Source organism: Megachile rotundata, chromosome 14 (genome assembly GCF_050947335.1).
Source record: "Megachile rotundata isolate GNS110a chromosome 14, iyMegRotu1, whole genome shotgun sequence".
Classification (NCBI taxonomy): domain Eukaryota; kingdom Metazoa; phylum Arthropoda; class Insecta; order Hymenoptera; family Megachilidae; genus Megachile; species Megachile rotundata.
The window spans coordinates 12,189,167-12,207,824 of record NC_134996.1 but is presented as its reverse complement, the minus strand read 5'-3'; the positions used below and the strand labels follow the sequence as shown (position 1 = coordinate 12,207,824).

Here is an 18,658-nt window from a genome sequence, read left to right as displayed (position 1 = left end):
TTGATTCCCCGGGAAGTGCACCTGTGGCACCAAATATATACCTGGTCGACGTGTGCATGAAATATATCGTCTCCGTCCGATAAGATACCCTTGCCGACAATAAAGTCGAGCCGTGTAACGTCAATCAGTCGTTTTATCGTCGTGAAACGTTTCGAGCAAGATAATACCGCTGGACTTTCAAACAAAATGTATTTACAAATTGCACTTTCGTGTCTGCTTTCTTCGGTCGCTCTCTGCCTGGCGGATGGTGTGGTACGTACTGCTTTGACATCGCTCTCCATAATTTAGCATCTGTTTACACGTAAAACTGAGCACCTTATTTGAACGCCCGCAAAGAGCAGAAACATCAAAATTTGAAACTTACGTGGTACCAAAAGTAGTTAGGTTTGCTTTGTAACTCAAATTGGATGGCCATGTCATCAAACAGGGAAACTACTGCTAAGAACACTATTGAATAAACAAAGTTATATAACGCGTTACGACACATTGCAGCTTGTCATAAAATTGTGAATTAAAATTCAGGTGTTATCGCCTTCGGTAGTAAACTAGCTCGTAGCCTTGCGAATTAAAATCGTCGCTAGTAAATTAGCTCAGCCTTGAAAATCGAATCGAAGTTTCCCAGTTCAAATTTTGTTAAAGCACGAAAGCTGTTGCACGTTACTTGACAAACTCTGGCGAATTTTCGACAGGTTTCGCAAAGGGTCGTGGGGCCCGCGGCAAACGAGGTAATTCAAGCCAACGTCACGAAATATTAGTCGACAGGTGAATGCAAGCTGGCAAGGGAAAACGACGCGAGTTAAACGCGGAAAGCAAGGGGTCGCTGTTAAATTCGCGGGGAACCAGGTCGTGGGCGTTCAACGCTTTTCCGCGAACTTTAAACCGGAAGTTCTCAGACGCGACCTCGTAAACTTCTCGCTGAAAGAGTTGTCGCGATTAAGCCGATATTGCGTTTCATCATTCTAACCGCGAAATATTCTACCGTATTCGATAAAAAGATTCGAGTCCGAATAGACGAATGTTAATTAATTACTCAGAATTTTGTTTGCCAGTATTTAGGTCCCGTTAAACGTAACACGTGCAAGGTAAAGCAACGTAGAATGCGCGAAAACTGGATTATAAAGTTTCGTTGTGTTATCACCGCTTAAGGGATTAACGCTTTCTTGCGCAACGCGTCAGAAATTCTAATCAGTCCCGTGTTTCGAAACTTAATCGAGGTTCTTGGTCAATTTCCCTGACCTACTGGCTGAGTTTACATTTTTCAGGAAACGACCACGAAGCCTGTACCTTTGGACTCCATGTCGGAATCGGCGATTCTTGCTACCATCGCTGCTTGTACCACTGGGTCTGTTTTAATTGTTCTTCTACCCACGATCATTTATCAGTAAGTATTCTGCAAAAGAAAGTCACTTAATAAATTATTCGTAATGATCATATTTAAATTGTAACTGTAAATTGATAGATAAAATTGACGTATGTAATCAGACTATGACTATTCATACCGATCATGAATAAAAATAAATGTATTTATTATTTACTTGTGACTGTAGCTTGATAGATAAAACTGACGTATATAATCAGACTGACTATTGAAAATACTGTTCATTAGTAATAATGAATGTCTTGATTCTTTACTTAAATTGTAACTGTAGCTTGATAGATAAAATTGAAGTATGTAGTCAGACTGACTATTGAAAATACTGTTCATTAGTAATAATGAATGTCTTGATTCTTTACTTAAATTGTAACTGTAGCTTGATAGATAAAATTGAAGTATGTAGTCAGAATGACTATTGAAAATACTGTTCATTAGTAATAATCAATGTCTTGATTCTTTACTTAAATTGTAACTGTAGCTCGATAGATAAAATTGAAGTATGTAGTCAGACTGACTATTGAAAATACTGTTCATTAGTAATAATGAATGTCTTGATTCTTTACTTAAATTGTAACTGTAGCTTGATAGATAAAATTGAAGTATGTAGTCAGAATGACTATTGAAAATACTGTTCATTAGTAATAATGAATGTCTTGATTCTTTACTTAAATTGTAACTGTAGCTTTATAGATAAAAGTGACGTATGTAATCAGACTGACTATTGAAAATACTGTTCATTAGTAAAAACAAATGTCTTTAATATTTATTTAAATTGTAACTGTAGCTTAATAGTTAAAACTGACGTATGTAATCAGACTAAATATTGAAAATACCGATCATTAATAATAATAAATGTCTTTAATATTTATTTAAATTGTAACTGTAACTTAACTGATAAAACTGACGTATGTAATCAGACTAAATATTGAAAATACCGATCATTAGTCAAAATAAATGTCTTTAATATTGTTAAACGTTTAACAATATTACTTAAATTGTAACTGTAGCTTAATAGTTAAAACTGACGTACATACTCAGACTACTGAATTTACCGATCATTAATAATAAATATCCTTATCATCTCACCTTATCACTGATCAAATATTGAGAACATTGAAAAATTGCGTTTCCCTTTTGGTAGCCGATAGCAGCGATTATCGGTAATCCTTACGGATGTCAACAAGTTATATTAATTACAAGGTAATCGCAAGTGTTTACTCGATATGTATCGATTTTACGTCACACGGGACGCATGCTTTACGCTAATGAAAGAAGGTGTTCTTTGGAGATGATAAGGTTAATCGTGTCGGCTAATGAAATCGGCCCGTAGCGTCTGCTTTATCGGTTTAATCTGTGTCGTATATCACCTGATATCTGATCACGGTTTCCCTTTGTCCAATCAAATTACTTCTACGTCGACATCCTACACTCCTAGTAGAATCACGTAGCAAACAATGATCGTTTTCACCTTCGTTTTTCAGCAAGCTGATCCGAAAGCATTTCTACAGCGAGACTTTCTGATCGAGGGATCCACGTTATCCAAAAGTAGCAATTGGGACACTAGAAAATGAGAATAAAACGATTCGTGTAAATTTGGAAGAAGGTTGGAATAAACGGGCAGAGTAAAATATGTAATTATCAGTTTCATTGGGAATCTCGCGCGTAACGACCTGCTGCTCGCATAATACGAATTTTCTGTATACGTTATCGAAGTGATTACTAGCTCATCGCCGGTTACGAGAGCTCTCGACGAGTGCTCGATTTTAACGAGGCTGGAAAATGTCAAATTATATATTCAAAATCACCGATTGATTGACTCGAAAATTGTCAGGACGGTCATCGTTACTCGTTACGCGAAATTATTCCGCCGCATCAGCAGCCTACGGCCCCAGTAAGGGAAAAACAAACTTTAAAATCCTGCGAATAATTACTGTTTTAACTTGACGTTCGAGAGGACTTGATAACGGGATTGCAGCGACCCGACGCACGTTTTCGTTGCAGCGAGTCGATAATTTCTGGGAAATGGAGAACGTCGGTTTGGATAACTGCAGCCTGCGGCCCCATGTTTGTTAACGCGGTCTATCGAATAATAATTTCCCCTGCCAGCTAAATCGAGTCACAGAATAAAAACGTCAACCGCTCGTCGCACCGGCCGCGTTTATTTACCGAAAAATGTGTATGCATAAATTATCGATCGAAGTATTGAATCAACATTACCCCATCATATTCTCCTCGAGAACGAATAAGTAATAAACTTCTCAATTTGTATTAGCGATCGATTCTGAGCACGTACATCCACTTTATCGAGGAGATAATAAAAGAAAACACGGTGGATACAATTTCTCACAACTGACAATACGAACAGGATAAAAAGTTTCGAGCTTGATTACCTCTGGAGCCCCCGCGACAGGGAAATATCGGTTCCGCGACGAAACGTGTCGAAAAAAAGATTTGGTCCCGTCGTAAATTCTCCTCGTGAAACAGACGATAATATAAACCGTGTACATAAAATTCAGACCGAGTGAAATGGTAATATAAAGTTTAATGCAGCCTCAAACTTCCGCGGATTATGATCGGGGAAGGCTTATCGCCGGAACTCTGGTATTCTCCTCATCGCATTGCAAATTAGAAACGTTCCTTTAAGGCATGACAATGTCGAGGTTTTATGCCTCGCCGAAAGCTCACCAGAATATTTTTAAGCCACCGCAACTTTTTCTCGTACTTTCAATACGTATGTAAATTGTCTAACTTGATTGAACAGCACAGAAAGCATTGTCTGAAACGTAGTTTGTATTTGTACTTTTTCCGATACAATCGATGCAACTGTAAATAAAAAAATTTAAATAAATTGTTACATATTCATAGTCTTTTTTATCCTCTGTCGATAACGAACTGCAGTTCCGATGGTCGGTATGTTATCTCTACAAGATAACGTTTTCACAACAAATATTTTTGGTGAATTATAACAACGCAGGAATTAGAAATTAAAAATAATTTATGCAGCTTGCAGTTATATTTTTGTTAACTTTTGTAGTTTGAGTTTTGGTTTGCAAACGGTATGGTCTTCGCCATCTGGCGGCTGTGTATTTTAAGTACATCAGGGTAGTTTTTTATTGAGAAAGAAAAAATGTTTTTTTAAATTAAAATTTTATGTATGTCATGTTTTATGTCTGAAGAGATGTTTGAAGGATTTAATTTTATAAAGTTGCCCGAATTTTCACAATAGACCCACCTTCAAAAATATTTAATGCTCCAAAAAATCCGGGGTTGAAAAGATTCTTTCGCGTCGACAGGTACAAATCCTTCCACGACGTGTATTCTCCCCATGTACCATAAGTGGCCCATTGTACTCGCAGCGACCAATTCACGAGACGTATCTATTCTCCGTGGAACATCAGTCATCGAAATACTTTTCAACAAATCGCTGATTTTCGAACCTCCACTATTAAACGCACGTATGATTGCCACACTGTCTGCTCAACTTATCAAATATTTAGAAAGCTGTAGCTAACGTAGCAACATACACGCCAATCTTTTCCAATTTTCTATAATTTTCTCCACAATTAACGGCAGAAAGAAAAGCTTGCAAAATTTCAATCTTGAATAGTTAATTTTGAAGGGTCAATTTACCGATGTCTTGCGGTCGCTATCAGTATGTTCCTTCGTTTACAACCAAGAATGAATCTCCACCAAGTGTGGCGCATACTCGAATTAGCGGGGACGTTTACGTGCACTTGGCCGGCGAGTACAAACGTTCACACGTGGAAAATCGTTTTGCGCAATATTCGATGGCTGTTTACTCTGATCAATTTACTTCTACTCGCTGTGTTCTTGGCGTTTGATATACATCATTGCCGAGACAATATCGTCGCCATGATGAAAGCGATCACTGAGATGGGGTGTCTACTGGAAGTGATACTGGATTTGGTAATGTACAAGACGTACGGTGCACAACTGCAGGTTAAGTGTCATTTTTTTTACCAACAATACTTCTATTCTATATTAGCAGAGTAATTTACCTGATCCTACCTTTAGATTCTAGTTCGAACCGTGAAGACGTATCTCAAAACAGCAGACCATCACCAGATCACCATTCTACAGAGTTACTTCGATCGCTACAAGAAATTTTTTTCTACAATCGCGTTTCCATACGTCTCGAACGGATTTTCTTTCACGATAATGGCGCTGTGCACGAAAAGAGGCCTACCAGTGGACGGCTGGGTTCCGTTCTCCATCGAACGCAGCGAGATATACTCCTGCGTCTTCTTTGTGCAATCCTACGGAATTTTCCAAATTTCCTTCAGCATCTTCGCTGATTTCATGATCGTCGGACTCCTTTGTTACATCGCAGCCAGACTGGATATATTAAGCGAGAAGATGAAACAGGTGACCGACTATGATCTGCTGACGAGCTGCATCAAAGAACACCAGGAAATAATCGGGTAATCTGCTTTAGACTTTAGATACTCTGAGATCTTTGTAATTTACAAGTCGCGGTACCATTGAAAGAAACTTTTAAGAAAAATAATAATTATCTGCAGTGAGGTAGAATAGAAACAACCGATTAGGCATTTACGCAGATGTATAAATTGAAACATGATGTTAGATTTTTCGAGGATACTAAAGCTGCTGTTCAGACTTTGTTATTTAAAACGAACATCACGATGGGAGGTACTGTTATATCCGCAGTTTTAGCGCTGCTTTATGTGAGTGTTTTGCCGTTAGAGCCAGTGGAAAAACAGCGGAACAGACATAAGACAATTTTTATCTCTTAATAAATATTTTTGTCATAAGGTTCGAAATCAGTCGATGGTTGTGGCGAGTCAGTTTCTCTTTATAGTGCTAGCGGGTTGTGGACACATGTATGTTATTACTTGGCCAGCGAACGATTTGAAAGAAAGTGTAAGTAACTTAAATCTTATTTCATGTTAAATTTCATGCATGAATTCATGTGGTGCTTTGCAGAGTCTACGATTCGCGATATCGTTAAATGACATTCGATGGATCGGAAAGAGTCGAGAAATGAAGAGTGCTGTACTAATCATGATGCTCAGGAGCCAGAAACCATTTCTAATCCCAATGGCCGGTTTACTCCCACCACTCTCCTTAGAATATTTCTCGCAAGTAAGTACTAAACTATTTCTACAGAATATTAAAATAATTACTGTTTTTTTAGTTCATGTCCAGCGTATTTTCCTACTTTATGACAATGAGATCCATGCTCGAGCTATAACATGTACCAAATTTTGTACGTCAAAACGCTATAATAAACTTATCGTTCTTTGAACAAAAATTGAGGGACACTTTTCTTTTAGATCTTCAATTAATGGAGACTGGTATTTTCATCTTCACCTTGTGAAATCCATCAACATTCACATCGTACACTTTTTTAATCTAGTCATGCAATGTCAACACAGTAAATAAATTCGCTGATACTAGAAAAATTACGCTATTGAATCACCCCTGTAGACAAGCATACTCACTGCGAACGTCTTCAAATAACTTCCATTTTGATTTACTTTCTTCCTTAAATTGTCGAACGATTTTGTGACATTTTTGTAAACTTGAGATTCATGACTTTTGTGAACGTGCGTTTGTTAACAAAGTCCGCCAACATTTTAATTGACAATATAACTGTCAAATCTAACCGTGAGTTCAACGCCTGCACCTATCGATTGAAAAGCAACAATGTATACAAAATAGATAAATCAAAGTGCTTTCTAGAGGCAACCGTTTCCACTACGATTAAATTTGCAGCACTCGGAAAAAATACCTTCCTGGAATAACATCGTAGCTTGCGTGCAAATCTGTATCACATTGAATGATTAATAGTTCCAAAGGGTTGATTTCGTTTAGCGATCTTCCGTCAGTATGGAACCTTCGCTCGCATCGACATACTCCTTAACATGTCCGCGTATCTCCACCAAGTGTGGGGTCTAATAGCGTCGATTGGTACGTTCACGTGTACCTGGCCGGCCGATACGAACGTCAGCAAGTGGAGGATCATTTTGCGCAATGTCCATTGGATGTTCGCCGTGATGAACGCGTTCGTGGTGGGAACGGGCTTGGTTCTTACCATGTATCACTATAGAAGCGACCTTATCACCATGACGGAAGCCATTTCAGAGATGGGGTGTCTCATAGAGTTGACGTTGGACCTCATACTTTACAAAGTTTACAGTGCGCAACTACAGGTTGAAGTTAGAATTAGAACTCAAGATCCTTTTTATCTGATATAGACCTAGATGGTTTTTTCAGATCCTCGTTCGAAAAGTGAAGACGTATATCGAAACAGCTAACGAGTACGAAACCAGCGTAATAGAGGGTTACGTTGATCGCTACAAAATACACTTCATAGTGATCGTGTCTCAGTACGTCTCCACTGGAACTCTGTTCAATTTGATAGCCTTGTACATGAGACGCCGGCTACCACTCAATGGTTGGTTTCCGTTCTCCATGGAACGCGATGTGGTATACTACTACATTTTCTGTGTGGAAGCCTATACCGTTTTCCAAATATCGTTCAGCATCTTCGCCGACTTCGTGATCGTCGGCCTGATCTCGTACATCGCGGCCAGGCTAGATATATTAGGCTCCGAGATGAAACAAGTGAGTGACTATGATCTGCTGGTAAACTGTGTCAAAGAACACCAAGAAATAATAGGGTAAGGTAACTCTACTTTCTATCAGAAAGATACATCTCAAATCTCAATACAGATTTCTCATAACGTTAGTTTCTACTCTTGGTGAACTTTTTGTCTAAATATTGTGCTCTCAAGATTGCTCAGATAGAATAGTCGGTTAGGTGCTTACGTAGATTGTAAAGTGAAACATGATGGTAGATTTTTCGAGGATACTACAGCTGCTGTTCAGACTATATTATTTAAAACGAACATCACGATGGGAGGTACGGTCATATCCGCGGTTTTGTCCCTGCTTTACGTGAGTGTAACCGTTTTTATTTTACGGATGGTAGGGTAGTGGTAGACAGTGTATTTGCAAGGTATGTCCTATGATTTTAAATGGGCATCTGTTATAAGGTTCGAAACCAATCGTTGCTTACGGCGTGTCAGTATTTGGGAATGGTAATGGCGGGATATGGACATATGTGGATTATTACTTGGCCGGCGAATGACTTGACGGAAAGTGTAAGTTTTAACTAAATTAATTTTGCAATACAACGTTAAGTACTTAACTACAATAATAGAAGTTAGGTTACTTCTGATGAATCAGTACTAATACACAGTTTTGTTAGTCTTTCGCGCTTAATACTTTGTCTAATGACTATATTACAGAGTCTGAAGTTTGCAAGATCGCTTCATGACATCCCATGGCTAGGAAAGTCTCGCAGAATGAAGAGTGCCATACTAATTATGATGCAAAGGTGCCAAAAACCGTTTCTGATTACGATGGGTGGCTTGCTTCCGGTCTTATCATTGCAGTACTTCTCTCAAGTAAATTTTACCAAACTTTCATTGTAATTATTCCTTAGATAATTTCTCTATTTTGCAGTTTTTGACCAACGTGTTTTCGTACTTTATGGCGATGAGGTCCATGCTGGAATAATTTTCAGTATGTGTGACTCACATTTTGTTCCTCATTTTTCTCTTTCTCAAATTTTGTGGCTCAGTATTTATTGTACTTTGAAAAAGTGAGAACTTATGTTCAATTTTCTTTTAGATCGAGATACCGATGGCCTTCAACTATACACCTCTTCACCCCACAGTGACATTTGTTAACCATTTTACATTGTACTGGATCAAGCACATCACCGTACACATTTATTAAGTTAATATGTTATTGCATACTCAATAAACAGTATGTATTTATTATACATTACCTCCATTTCAATATTAAAAAATTACTCACATGACAACAGTTTCACGTCGAACGAAATGTGAAACATTGTGTAAACCATTGAAGCGTTTAGCTATGATACGCGATACTGAAAATTTGTATGCTTCGTGCATATCTCTTTGCTGATGTAGATTTCTGAGCCTCAATAGTAATGTCGAAAGAATCTACAGAAAAAAACGATTAACACAGTTTTGAAGTGCAGAAAAAGCTCTATCGAATGAATATTATAACCTCTTGCAAATTGCAAAATGTCGCTGTAAAAAAAAGAAAATGTCAAAACGCTACGAACTTATTCCCCAACCTAATATTTCTACTGAATACCATAATAATTACTGTTTTTATACTTCATGTCCAGCGTATTTTCCTACTTCATGACAATGAGATCCATGCTCGAGTTATAACATGTACCAAATTTTGTACGTTAAAACGCTATAATAAACTTATCGTTCTTTGAACAAAAATTGAGTAACACTTTTCTTTTATATCTTCGTTTAACGGAGACTGGTATTTTCATCTTCACTTTATGAAATCCATCAATATTCACATCGTACACTTTTTTAATCTAGTCATGCAATGTCAACACAGTAAATAAATTCGCTGATACTAGAAAAATTACGCTGTTAAATCATCCCTGTAGACAAGCATACTCACTGCGAAGGTCTTCAAAGAATATTCCATTTTGATTTACTTTCTTCATTAAATTGTCGAACGATTTTGTGACATTTTTGCAAACTTATGATTTATGACTTTTGTGAACCTGCGTTTGTTAACAAAGTCCGCGAACATTTTAATTGACCATATAACTGCCAAATCTAACCGTGAGTTCAACGCCTGCACCTATCGATTGAGAAGTAACAATGTATAAAAAATACATAAATCAAAGTGCTCTCTAGAGGCAATCGTTCCACTACGATTAAATTTGCAGCGCTCGGAAAAAATACCTTCGTGAGTGTAGCTTGCGTGCGAATCTGTATCACATTGAATAATTAATAGTTTCAGAGGGTTGATTTCGTTTAGCGCTCTTCCGTCAGTATGGAACCTTCGCTCGCATCGACATACTCTTTAACATGTCCGCGTATCTCCACAAAGTGTGGGATCTATTAGAGTCGATGGGTATGTTCACGTGTACCTGGCCTGTAGATAGGAACGCCAGCAAGTGGAAGATCATTTTGCGCAATGTCCATTGGTTGGTCGCTGTGGTAAACGTGCTCATAGTGATAACGAGCTTGATTTTTACCATGTATCACTACAAAAGTGACATTATCATCATGACGGAAGCTATTTCGGAGATGGGGTGTCTTATAGAGTTGACGCTGGACATGATACTTTGCAAAATTCACAGTTCGCAAATACAGGTTAAAGTTAGAATTAGAACTCGAGATCATTTTTATCTAATATAGACCTAGATGGTTTTTTCAGATCCTCGTTCGAAAAGTGAAGGCGTACATCGACACATCGAACGAGTACAAAAACAGCGTAATAGAGGGTTACGTTCATCGCTACAAAATACACTTCTTGCTGATCGTGTCTCAGTTCGTCTCCACTGGAACTCTGTTCAATTTGATGGCCTTGTACACGAAACAACTACCGCTCAATGGTTGGTATCCGTTCTCCACGGAACCCGATCTGGTATTCTACTACATTTTCTGTGTGGAAGCCTATAGTATTTTCCAAGTATCGTTCAGCATCTTCTCCGACTTCGTGATCATCGGCCTGATCTCGTTCATCGCGGCCAGGCTAGATATATTAAGCAGCCAGATGAAACAAGTGAGTGACTATGATCTGCTGGTAAAATGTGTCAAAGAACACCACGAAATAATAGGGTAAGCTACTTTCTATCAGAGCTCTATTTCTCATAACGTTAGTCACTCTTGATGAGCGTTTTGTCTAACTGCTCTCAAGATTACCAGGTAGAATAGTCGGTTAGGTGTTTATGTAGTTTATAAAGTGAAACATGATGGTAGATTTTTCGAGGATACTACAGCTGCTGTTCGGAGTTTGTTATTTAAAACAAACATCACGATGGGAGGTACGGTCATATCCGCGGTTTTGTCTTTGCTTTACGTGAGTGTAACCGTTTTTATTTTACGGTTCGTAGGGTAGTGGTAGACAGTTTATTTGCAAGGTATGTCCTATGATTTTAAATCGGTATCTGTTATAAGGTTCGAAACCAATCGTTGTATACGGCGTGTCAGTATTTCGGTATGGTAATGGCGGGATATGGACACATGTGGATTATTACTTGGCCGGCGGATGACTTGACGGAAAGTGTAAGTTTTAACTAAATTAATTTTACAATACAACTCTAAGTTACTTCTGACAAATCAAGATTACTAATACACATCCTTGTTAGACTTCCCAGCTTACTTAATACTTTGACGTCTAAGTTAATAGTACTATAACCGTATATTGAATAATACTGTATTATAGAGTTTAAAGTTTGCAAAATCGCTTCATGACATCCCGTGGCCAGGAAAGTCTCGCAGAATGAAGAGTACCGTACTAATTATGATGCTAAGGTGCCAAAAACCGTTTCTGATTACGATGGGTGGTTTGCTTCCGGTCTTGTCATTGCAGTATTTCTCTCAAGTAAATTTTATCAAACTTTCATTGAAATTATTCCTTGGATAATTTCTCTATTTTGCAGTTTTTGACCAACGTGTTTTCGTACTTTATGGCGATGAGGTCCATGCTGGAATAACTTTCAGTATGTGTGACTCCATTTTTGTTTCTCATTTTTGTCATTCTTAAATGTGACTCAGTATTTATTGCACTTTGAATAAGAAGTGAGAACTTAAGTTGAGTTTTCTTTTAGATCGAGATACCGATGACCTTCAACTAGACACCTCTTCACCCGACAGTGACATTTGTTAACCTAACAATTTTACATTGTACTGGATCAAGCACATCACCGTACACATTTATTAAGTTTACGTAATATGTTATTGCATACTCAATAAACAGTATGTATTTATTATACATTACCTTCGTTTCAATATTAAAAAATTACTCACATGACAACAGTTTCACGTCGAGTGAAATGTGAAACTGTGTGTAAATCATTGGAGTGTTTAACTTTGATACGCGATACTAAAATTTGCTTCGTTTATTTCTGTTTACTGATGTAGTTAATAATTCCAACATGTAATAGCAAAGTTAAACACACATTGAACAGTGTAAGCAAGATGTAATACTAGATTTCTAGAGGAGTGCAGTTCAGAACACCACGAGGATTTGCTTTGTGAGTCTTTTGCTTTTCTATTCCCATATTATTTTACGAGTAAAGTAGCAGTTCGCAGACCACAAGTGCTCCATTCGTTAAATACCTCGATACCGGAACCAATTCATTTTCGCAAGCACGACTAATCGTATAAAGCAAGAGGTTTCCATTCACGTTATTGAATCTTTTAATTGATTTTCTATCGATACCTCTGTTTGAGATCTCCAGTTTAATATCTCTTTTCAGAGTCTACGGTTCGCAATATCGGTTAACGATGTCCGATGGATTGGGAAGCCGGAGAACGACGAGTAGCGTATTAATCCGGATGTCGGAAACCATTTTTGATTACAACCGTTCCCATACTTTCAACTATTTCTTAGTTTCACTTTCTTTCAAATCACTTTCTAATTCTGCATGTTTTCTTAAATCATTCAAACAATGGAGGGACTTAGAACAATATTATGGATCGAACTTAACCTAAAATTGGTACAATATTAAGGCAAACCTAACCTAAAAGCAACCAAAAAGAAAGTTACAATATTAGGTCCATTTTTATTATTCAAACTTGTGCGTCACGAGTGCGTCACAGTGTTGTAAGTTAAAGGGTTACATGTCAGTTTAAGTTACAACACGGTGACGCACTCGTGACGCAGAAGGGTTATATGTCAGTTTAAGTTACAACACGGTGACGCACTCGTGACGCACAAGAGTTATATGTCAGTCAGTGACAGAATAGGTTACGACACAACAGATATACTATAAATATATTTTACTTAACTTCATTAAATATTAAAGCAGTTGAACAAAACATGTAATTTGCTTATCAAACAAATATACTTCCAAACCCCCGAATCCCTCTCAACAAATAAATAAATTCAGTTCCAAATAATCTGGAATTTCCCAACATATAAACAATATAGTTTTCACTGTTCAAAAGACCACAATTTTCACTAAACAATTTTGCAAAACATAATATCAATTTCTCATGCAGAAACATTGCAACACAAACGATTACAGACAAAAACCAGGCTAATCAAATAAAAGGTATACGAATGCAAATATTAATCGTAGAGGACAGATATTCGTTTTTGTTCCAACCACGTATTTGATTCCGCTCCCGAATTAATGTTCGGTACTTCGCGCAGCGTCAAACTAACTGTTTGTAGAGAACGGCGTTGAAGCAACAATGTACATATAAAAGATACATAACCAATTTTCCAGCAGACTACTTCCTATCATTTCAGCAATTATCGTTGCTAAAGAAAAATACAAAATAATCCCTTCGTACTAGCGTAGCGTGCAAAATTCAGTCGTGAATGATTAATTTCGATCGATTTTCATTTGTTCCGCGAACACCTCATGGAAGCTTCCCGTAGCATATTCTGTCATAAAAGTAAAATGATCGCAAACCTCAATCAAGTGCTGTGTGTTCTCGAATTGGCGGGCACGTTCACGTGTACCTGGCCGGCTTCGAACAGCAGCAAGTTTAGAACCGTTTTACGGAACGTTCGGTGGACATTCGTCATGATCAATGTTATCCTCCTGACTGTGTCCCTGGTGTTCGGAATTTATTACTATCGCAGCGACATTGTTATACTGACGAAAAGCATTTCGGAGCTGACTGCCCTTCTGGAGGTGATTCTGGACCTGCTGTTCTGCAAAATGAACCACAGGCGACTGCAGGTTGTATTAAAGTTCTATGCATTCTTTGAGAAGAATCTGGCTCTTGTTAAAAGAAAGAATAGTCTTCCTAGAGTATAAAATTCCTAAAGTTCTGGTTTGAATTCAGGGTCTGATCGGGAGAATCAGGATGTATCTACAGGTAGCCGACGAGCAGGAGAATAAAATCATACAGAGTTACGTGGATCGTTACAAGAAATTGTTTTCGGTGATCGCGATCGCGTACGTTTCGACTGGAATATCGTTTAGCTTGGCTCCGTTATTCTCTGGGCAAAAACTTCCGGCAGATGGTTGGATCCCGTTCTCCGTCGAATCCGTTGGAATATACTGGGTCGTTTATCTCGTGCAAGTCTATTGCATCTTGCAGACGGCGCTCTGCATCGGTGTGGACTTCATGATCACCACACTTTTCTGTTTCACCGCCGCGAGGCTAGACATACTAGGCTCGAAGATGAAGCGAGTGAACCGCTACGACCTGCTGGTAAGCTGTGTCAAAGAACATCAAGAAATACTAGGGTAAGATATCGCTTCTGGAAACTTTATTTTGTTAGTAAAGACAGAGACAATTTATAGGAATTTTGTCCTATTGTGTATAATATTTTAAAGGATAATATTATTGTAAGTAAATTGAAATACGACGGTTAGATTTGTGGACGATACTAAAGCTGCTGTTCAGGCTTTATTATTCAAAACGAACATCACGATGGGAAGCGCTGTCATATGCGGAGCTTTCCCTCTGATTTACGTGAGTTTAGCTCTCCCTTGCACTGTAGAGTAGAATAGCAATCCAGGTTCCTTTTTAAACGTATTTCTGTGATATCAGAACCAGTCGTTGGCTGTAACGAGTCAGTTTCTTTGTATGGTGGTATCAGGCTGCGGACACCTGTACGTTATTTCCTGGCCGGCTGACGATTTGAAAGAAAGTGTAAGCTTGATAATTTTAGCTTGATCAGAGGTTCATCTCATTCATCATCAAATGCTACTGATACGAATCTGAAATAAATACTATTTTGAAATTTTTGAGAGTGATCTTCATAGTGCATAGAATCCCACTTTTGACTACAATTCTTCTTTAGACTTCAATTCTAAAAATTTTCAGAGCAATCTTAGAAAATATGAAGTCATGTCACGAGTTAGTTTTTCTTTAAATAGACCTCAAACTTTAACTTCGATATTATGCACTTTAGAGGCCTTACTTCAGAAATTCACCACCAGATGGATAAACATTCGACTCATTCTCGCAACTGCTCACTCAGTCATTCATCACCACACATGACATACGTCCAGAAAGGAGCACATATGTCAAATTATTTTCTATTATATTCTACTTCTAGGATTGTCCAGCTCTTAGTGTAATAGTGGCACTTTTCAGAGTCTACGTTTCGCAACATCGGTGAACGACATTCAGTGGATAGGACAGCCACGGAAAATGACAAACGTCGTTCTGATCATGATGCAAAGAAGCAGGAAACCGTGTCTGATCACAATGGGTGGTTTGCTTCCACCACTCTCGTTGGAATATTATGCACACGTAAGTTGCATAATATAAATTTTGTATGTACTTAAAAGAACCTAAATTTTGTATACAACAATAATTATTATGTGTTATGCAGTTTTTGACTAGCATATCTTCCTACTTTATGGCAATGCGAACCATGATTGAGTCATAATTCGGATCGAATGTACTGATTAATAAAAGGTCAGAGCAAATCTTTATTTATCGAATTTAAAAGAACCCGTATACCTTCAATTGTTATAAAATATCAAGTCATCGTACAATTCCTTCGTATAAATTGCACCCTCAAAGTGGAATTATTTCCACTCGCAATGAAAACACCCTTTCCCTATTTCTTAAGTTTCACCGTTTGCAGCACGCTATTCAACACTTTCCACGCACGGGTGTATAGATTCTCCCTCGAAAATGGAAACAGGTTTCTTGCAACAAATCATTAGGGGTTGCGAAGATTCTACGTACTGCGGTATTCTCACGAACTAGTGAAATAGTTACTAGCAAGGATGAATGTTGATTGCATAGCTTGCCACTGGCGCGTTACTTATTAATTTAATTTCGCCCTCGGTGTTGCGCGAGCGAACCCGTGCCACTATTTGAAAGAGATACCGTGTACGAGTATCGTCGGTTACGGAGTTCTTTGTTACAAATGCGGATTGTGTAGATACCGTAAAAATTATTTTACCCTTTAAACAGCCTTTTGGCAATTTTTGTAGCAAGTTATTTTACTGAATGTATAAAGGAATGTGAAGGGTTTGTAACATGAAACACGTGACTCCGGAGGCAGCTATACATTTCACCAAACTGAGTGTCCTCCTAACTTGTTCGTGGCCACCTTCGCCCCTAATAACAAAGACTCGTCTCTTATTTTTTAACATTTTGTGGTGTACGTCTCTGGTCAGTGCATTAGGGTTGTTCGTACCGTTGTTCAACGCTGTGTACGAATATCGTAAAGACCCGATCATTCTTGGGAAAACTGTGAGTCTCTGCGCGGCGGTGGCTCAGGTGATCATTAAAATGACGATGTGTCGGTTGCAGCAGAAGCAATTTCAGGTAAAATACTAAATTTCTAAGTTACAACTAAATTTCTAAGAAGAAACCATGGATAACTATAATTTTGAAAGTGAAATATTATTTCAAAACACAACCAATAGTAGTTGAGAATGTACTCTAGAAGACGTCTCAGTTGAGAAAATCCAAGAATCATAAAAGTGCTTTCAGGTTTTGTACTTCGACATGGAAGATTTCTGTAAGCGTGCCACATCCTCTGAAAGAATAGTTCTGCAACGTTATGTCGACAGATACAAATACTTCCACGGCGTTTACACTCTGTGGTGCTTTCTCACCACGATGTTCGTCATAAGTGGCCCATTGTACTCACCGCAAACGTTTCCAACGCACGCGATATATCCATTCCCCGTGGAGCATCAGCCATTGAAGTGCTTAATATTTTTCCATCAATCGTTGGTTGGCTTTCAGGCATCGTCTGGTATGGCTATCGATGCCCAAGTAGCTCTTCTTTTGCGGTACACGGCTGCTAGGTTCGAATTATTGGCGATGCAGTTGCATGCTGCTACTTCTGATCGTGAGTTGAACGCCTGCATAAAAGTACACAGTGAACTTCTGAGGTAATGTTTTTTGGGAAATTATTCTTGTTATGAATTTGTTTTTTATGAATTTTATACATTGAGTACCAAACATGAATTTTATACGTTGAGTACCAAACATGAATTTTACACATTGAGTACCAAACATGAATTTTATACATTGAGTACCAAACATGAATTTTATACATTGAGTACCAAACATGAATTTTATACATTGAGTACCAAATATGAATTTTACACATTGAGTACTAATCATGAATTTTATACATTGAGTACCAAACATGAATTTTACACATTGAGTACTAATCATGAATTTTATACATTGAGTACCAGACATAAATTTTATACATTGAGTACCAAACATGAATTTTACACATTGAGTACTAATCATGAATTTTATACATTGAGTACCAAACATGAATTTTATACATTGAGTACCAAACATGAATTTTACACATTGAGTACTAATCATGAATTTTATACATTGAGTACCAAACATAAATTTTATACATTGAATACTACCCATTAATTTTATACATTAAGTACTACTCATGAATTTTATACATTGAGTCCCAGTCATGAATTTTACACATTGAGTCCCAATCATGAATTTTGTGCATTGAGTACCAATCATGAATTTTGTACATTGAGTACCACTCATGAATTTTACTCATTGAGTCCCAGTCATGAATTTTACACATTGAGTCCCAATCATGAATTTTGTGCATTGAGTACCAATCATGAATTTTGCACATTGTTACACATGAATTTTAGGTACACTAGACAGGTATGCAAATGCGCCAGATTCTTAGTGCTAGCAACAGTAACAACTACAATAATAGCAGTTATATTTGGAAGTCTAAACCTGGTTACTGTAAGTATATTTTGGTCACTGCTTTTATCATACAGTGATAAAGTATAAAATTCTTGTTAATAACAGAAGCAGCCATTATTATTGAAAGGCTTATACGCAGTCATAGTGTTCAGTGCGAGCGTGGAGCTGTTCATGTACGCCTGGCCGGCTGACAACTTGATGCGCATGGTAATAAAAATGCGTGAACAAAAGTAAAAATGTAAGAATAATGAGAAAGTGAGATCTTTTTGTAGAGTGAGAAGATAGCTACGAATGCGTACAGTACGAAGTGGTTCGAAAAAAATATTGCGATACAAAGAAAGATATTTTTTATGATGTTAAGATCTCAGAAGTTGGAGTTTATTTATGTTAGAGGTATCGTTCCGAAGCTGTCGTTGTTTTACTACGCGCAGGTAATTTTTGGAACTAACTGCAATTATACGATGATAATCAATGATACTATTTTTCAGTACTTGTACAAGTCAACGTCGTACTTCGCTGCGTTGCGTATAATGGTCGAAAAATGAACGTTGTGATATAACGAAACAATAAAAGA

The 18,658-nt window shown here is 37.7% G+C and overlaps 4 protein-coding genes across 4 annotated transcripts; all 4 read left to right on the top strand.

Moving 5' to 3' along the window:
* On the top strand, positions 1-12,147 carry LOC100874989 (uncharacterized). Its single transcript, XM_076539787.1, has 15 exons — positions 1-252; positions 1,263-1,381; positions 2,857-5,335; positions 5,411-5,817; positions 5,982-6,081; positions 6,170-6,277; positions 6,341-6,652; positions 7,634-7,984; positions 10,264-10,587; positions 10,652-10,999; positions 11,147-11,296; positions 11,395-11,502; positions 11,663-11,821; positions 11,880-11,939; positions 12,048-12,147. The coding sequence occupies exons 3-14, from the start codon at positions 5,030-5,032 to the stop codon at positions 11,931-11,933; spliced, it is 2,727 nt and encodes a 908-aa protein (XP_076395902.1). The 5' UTR covers positions 1-252; positions 1,263-1,381; positions 2,857-5,029; the 3' UTR covers positions 11,934-11,939; positions 12,048-12,147.
* Positions 8,069-9,871, top strand: LOC100875102 (odorant receptor 10-like). The gene is made up of 5 exons (XM_012296989.2): positions 8,069-8,317; positions 8,416-8,523; positions 8,671-8,829; positions 8,888-8,947; positions 9,056-9,871. Exons 1-4 carry the CDS (start codon positions 8,276-8,278, stop codon positions 8,939-8,941), a joined length of 363 nt encoding a protein of 120 aa, XP_012152379.2. The 5' UTR covers positions 8,069-8,275; the 3' UTR covers positions 8,942-8,947; positions 9,056-9,871.
* Positions 12,148-13,775: 1,628 nt separating the features above from the next.
* On the top strand, positions 13,776-15,802 carry LOC100874879 (odorant receptor 46a). The gene is made up of 6 exons (XM_003700039.3): positions 13,776-14,135; positions 14,242-14,648; positions 14,778-14,877; positions 14,956-15,057; positions 15,505-15,663; positions 15,746-15,802. The coding sequence occupies exons 1-6, from the start codon at positions 13,812-13,814 to the stop codon at positions 15,800-15,802; spliced, it is 1,149 nt and encodes a 382-aa protein (XP_003700087.3). The 5' UTR covers positions 13,776-13,811.
* A 578-nt stretch (positions 15,803-16,380) lies between these two features.
* LOC105664057 (uncharacterized) lies at positions 16,381-18,648 on the top strand. The gene is made up of 6 exons (XM_012296960.2): positions 16,381-16,695; positions 16,864-17,270; positions 18,024-18,123; positions 18,190-18,291; positions 18,357-18,515; positions 18,573-18,648. The coding sequence occupies exons 1-6, from the start codon at positions 16,405-16,407 to the stop codon at positions 18,627-18,629; spliced, it is 1,116 nt and encodes a 371-aa protein (XP_012152350.2). The 5' UTR covers positions 16,381-16,404; the 3' UTR covers positions 18,630-18,648.
* Positions 18,649-18,658: the final 10 nt, after the last annotated feature.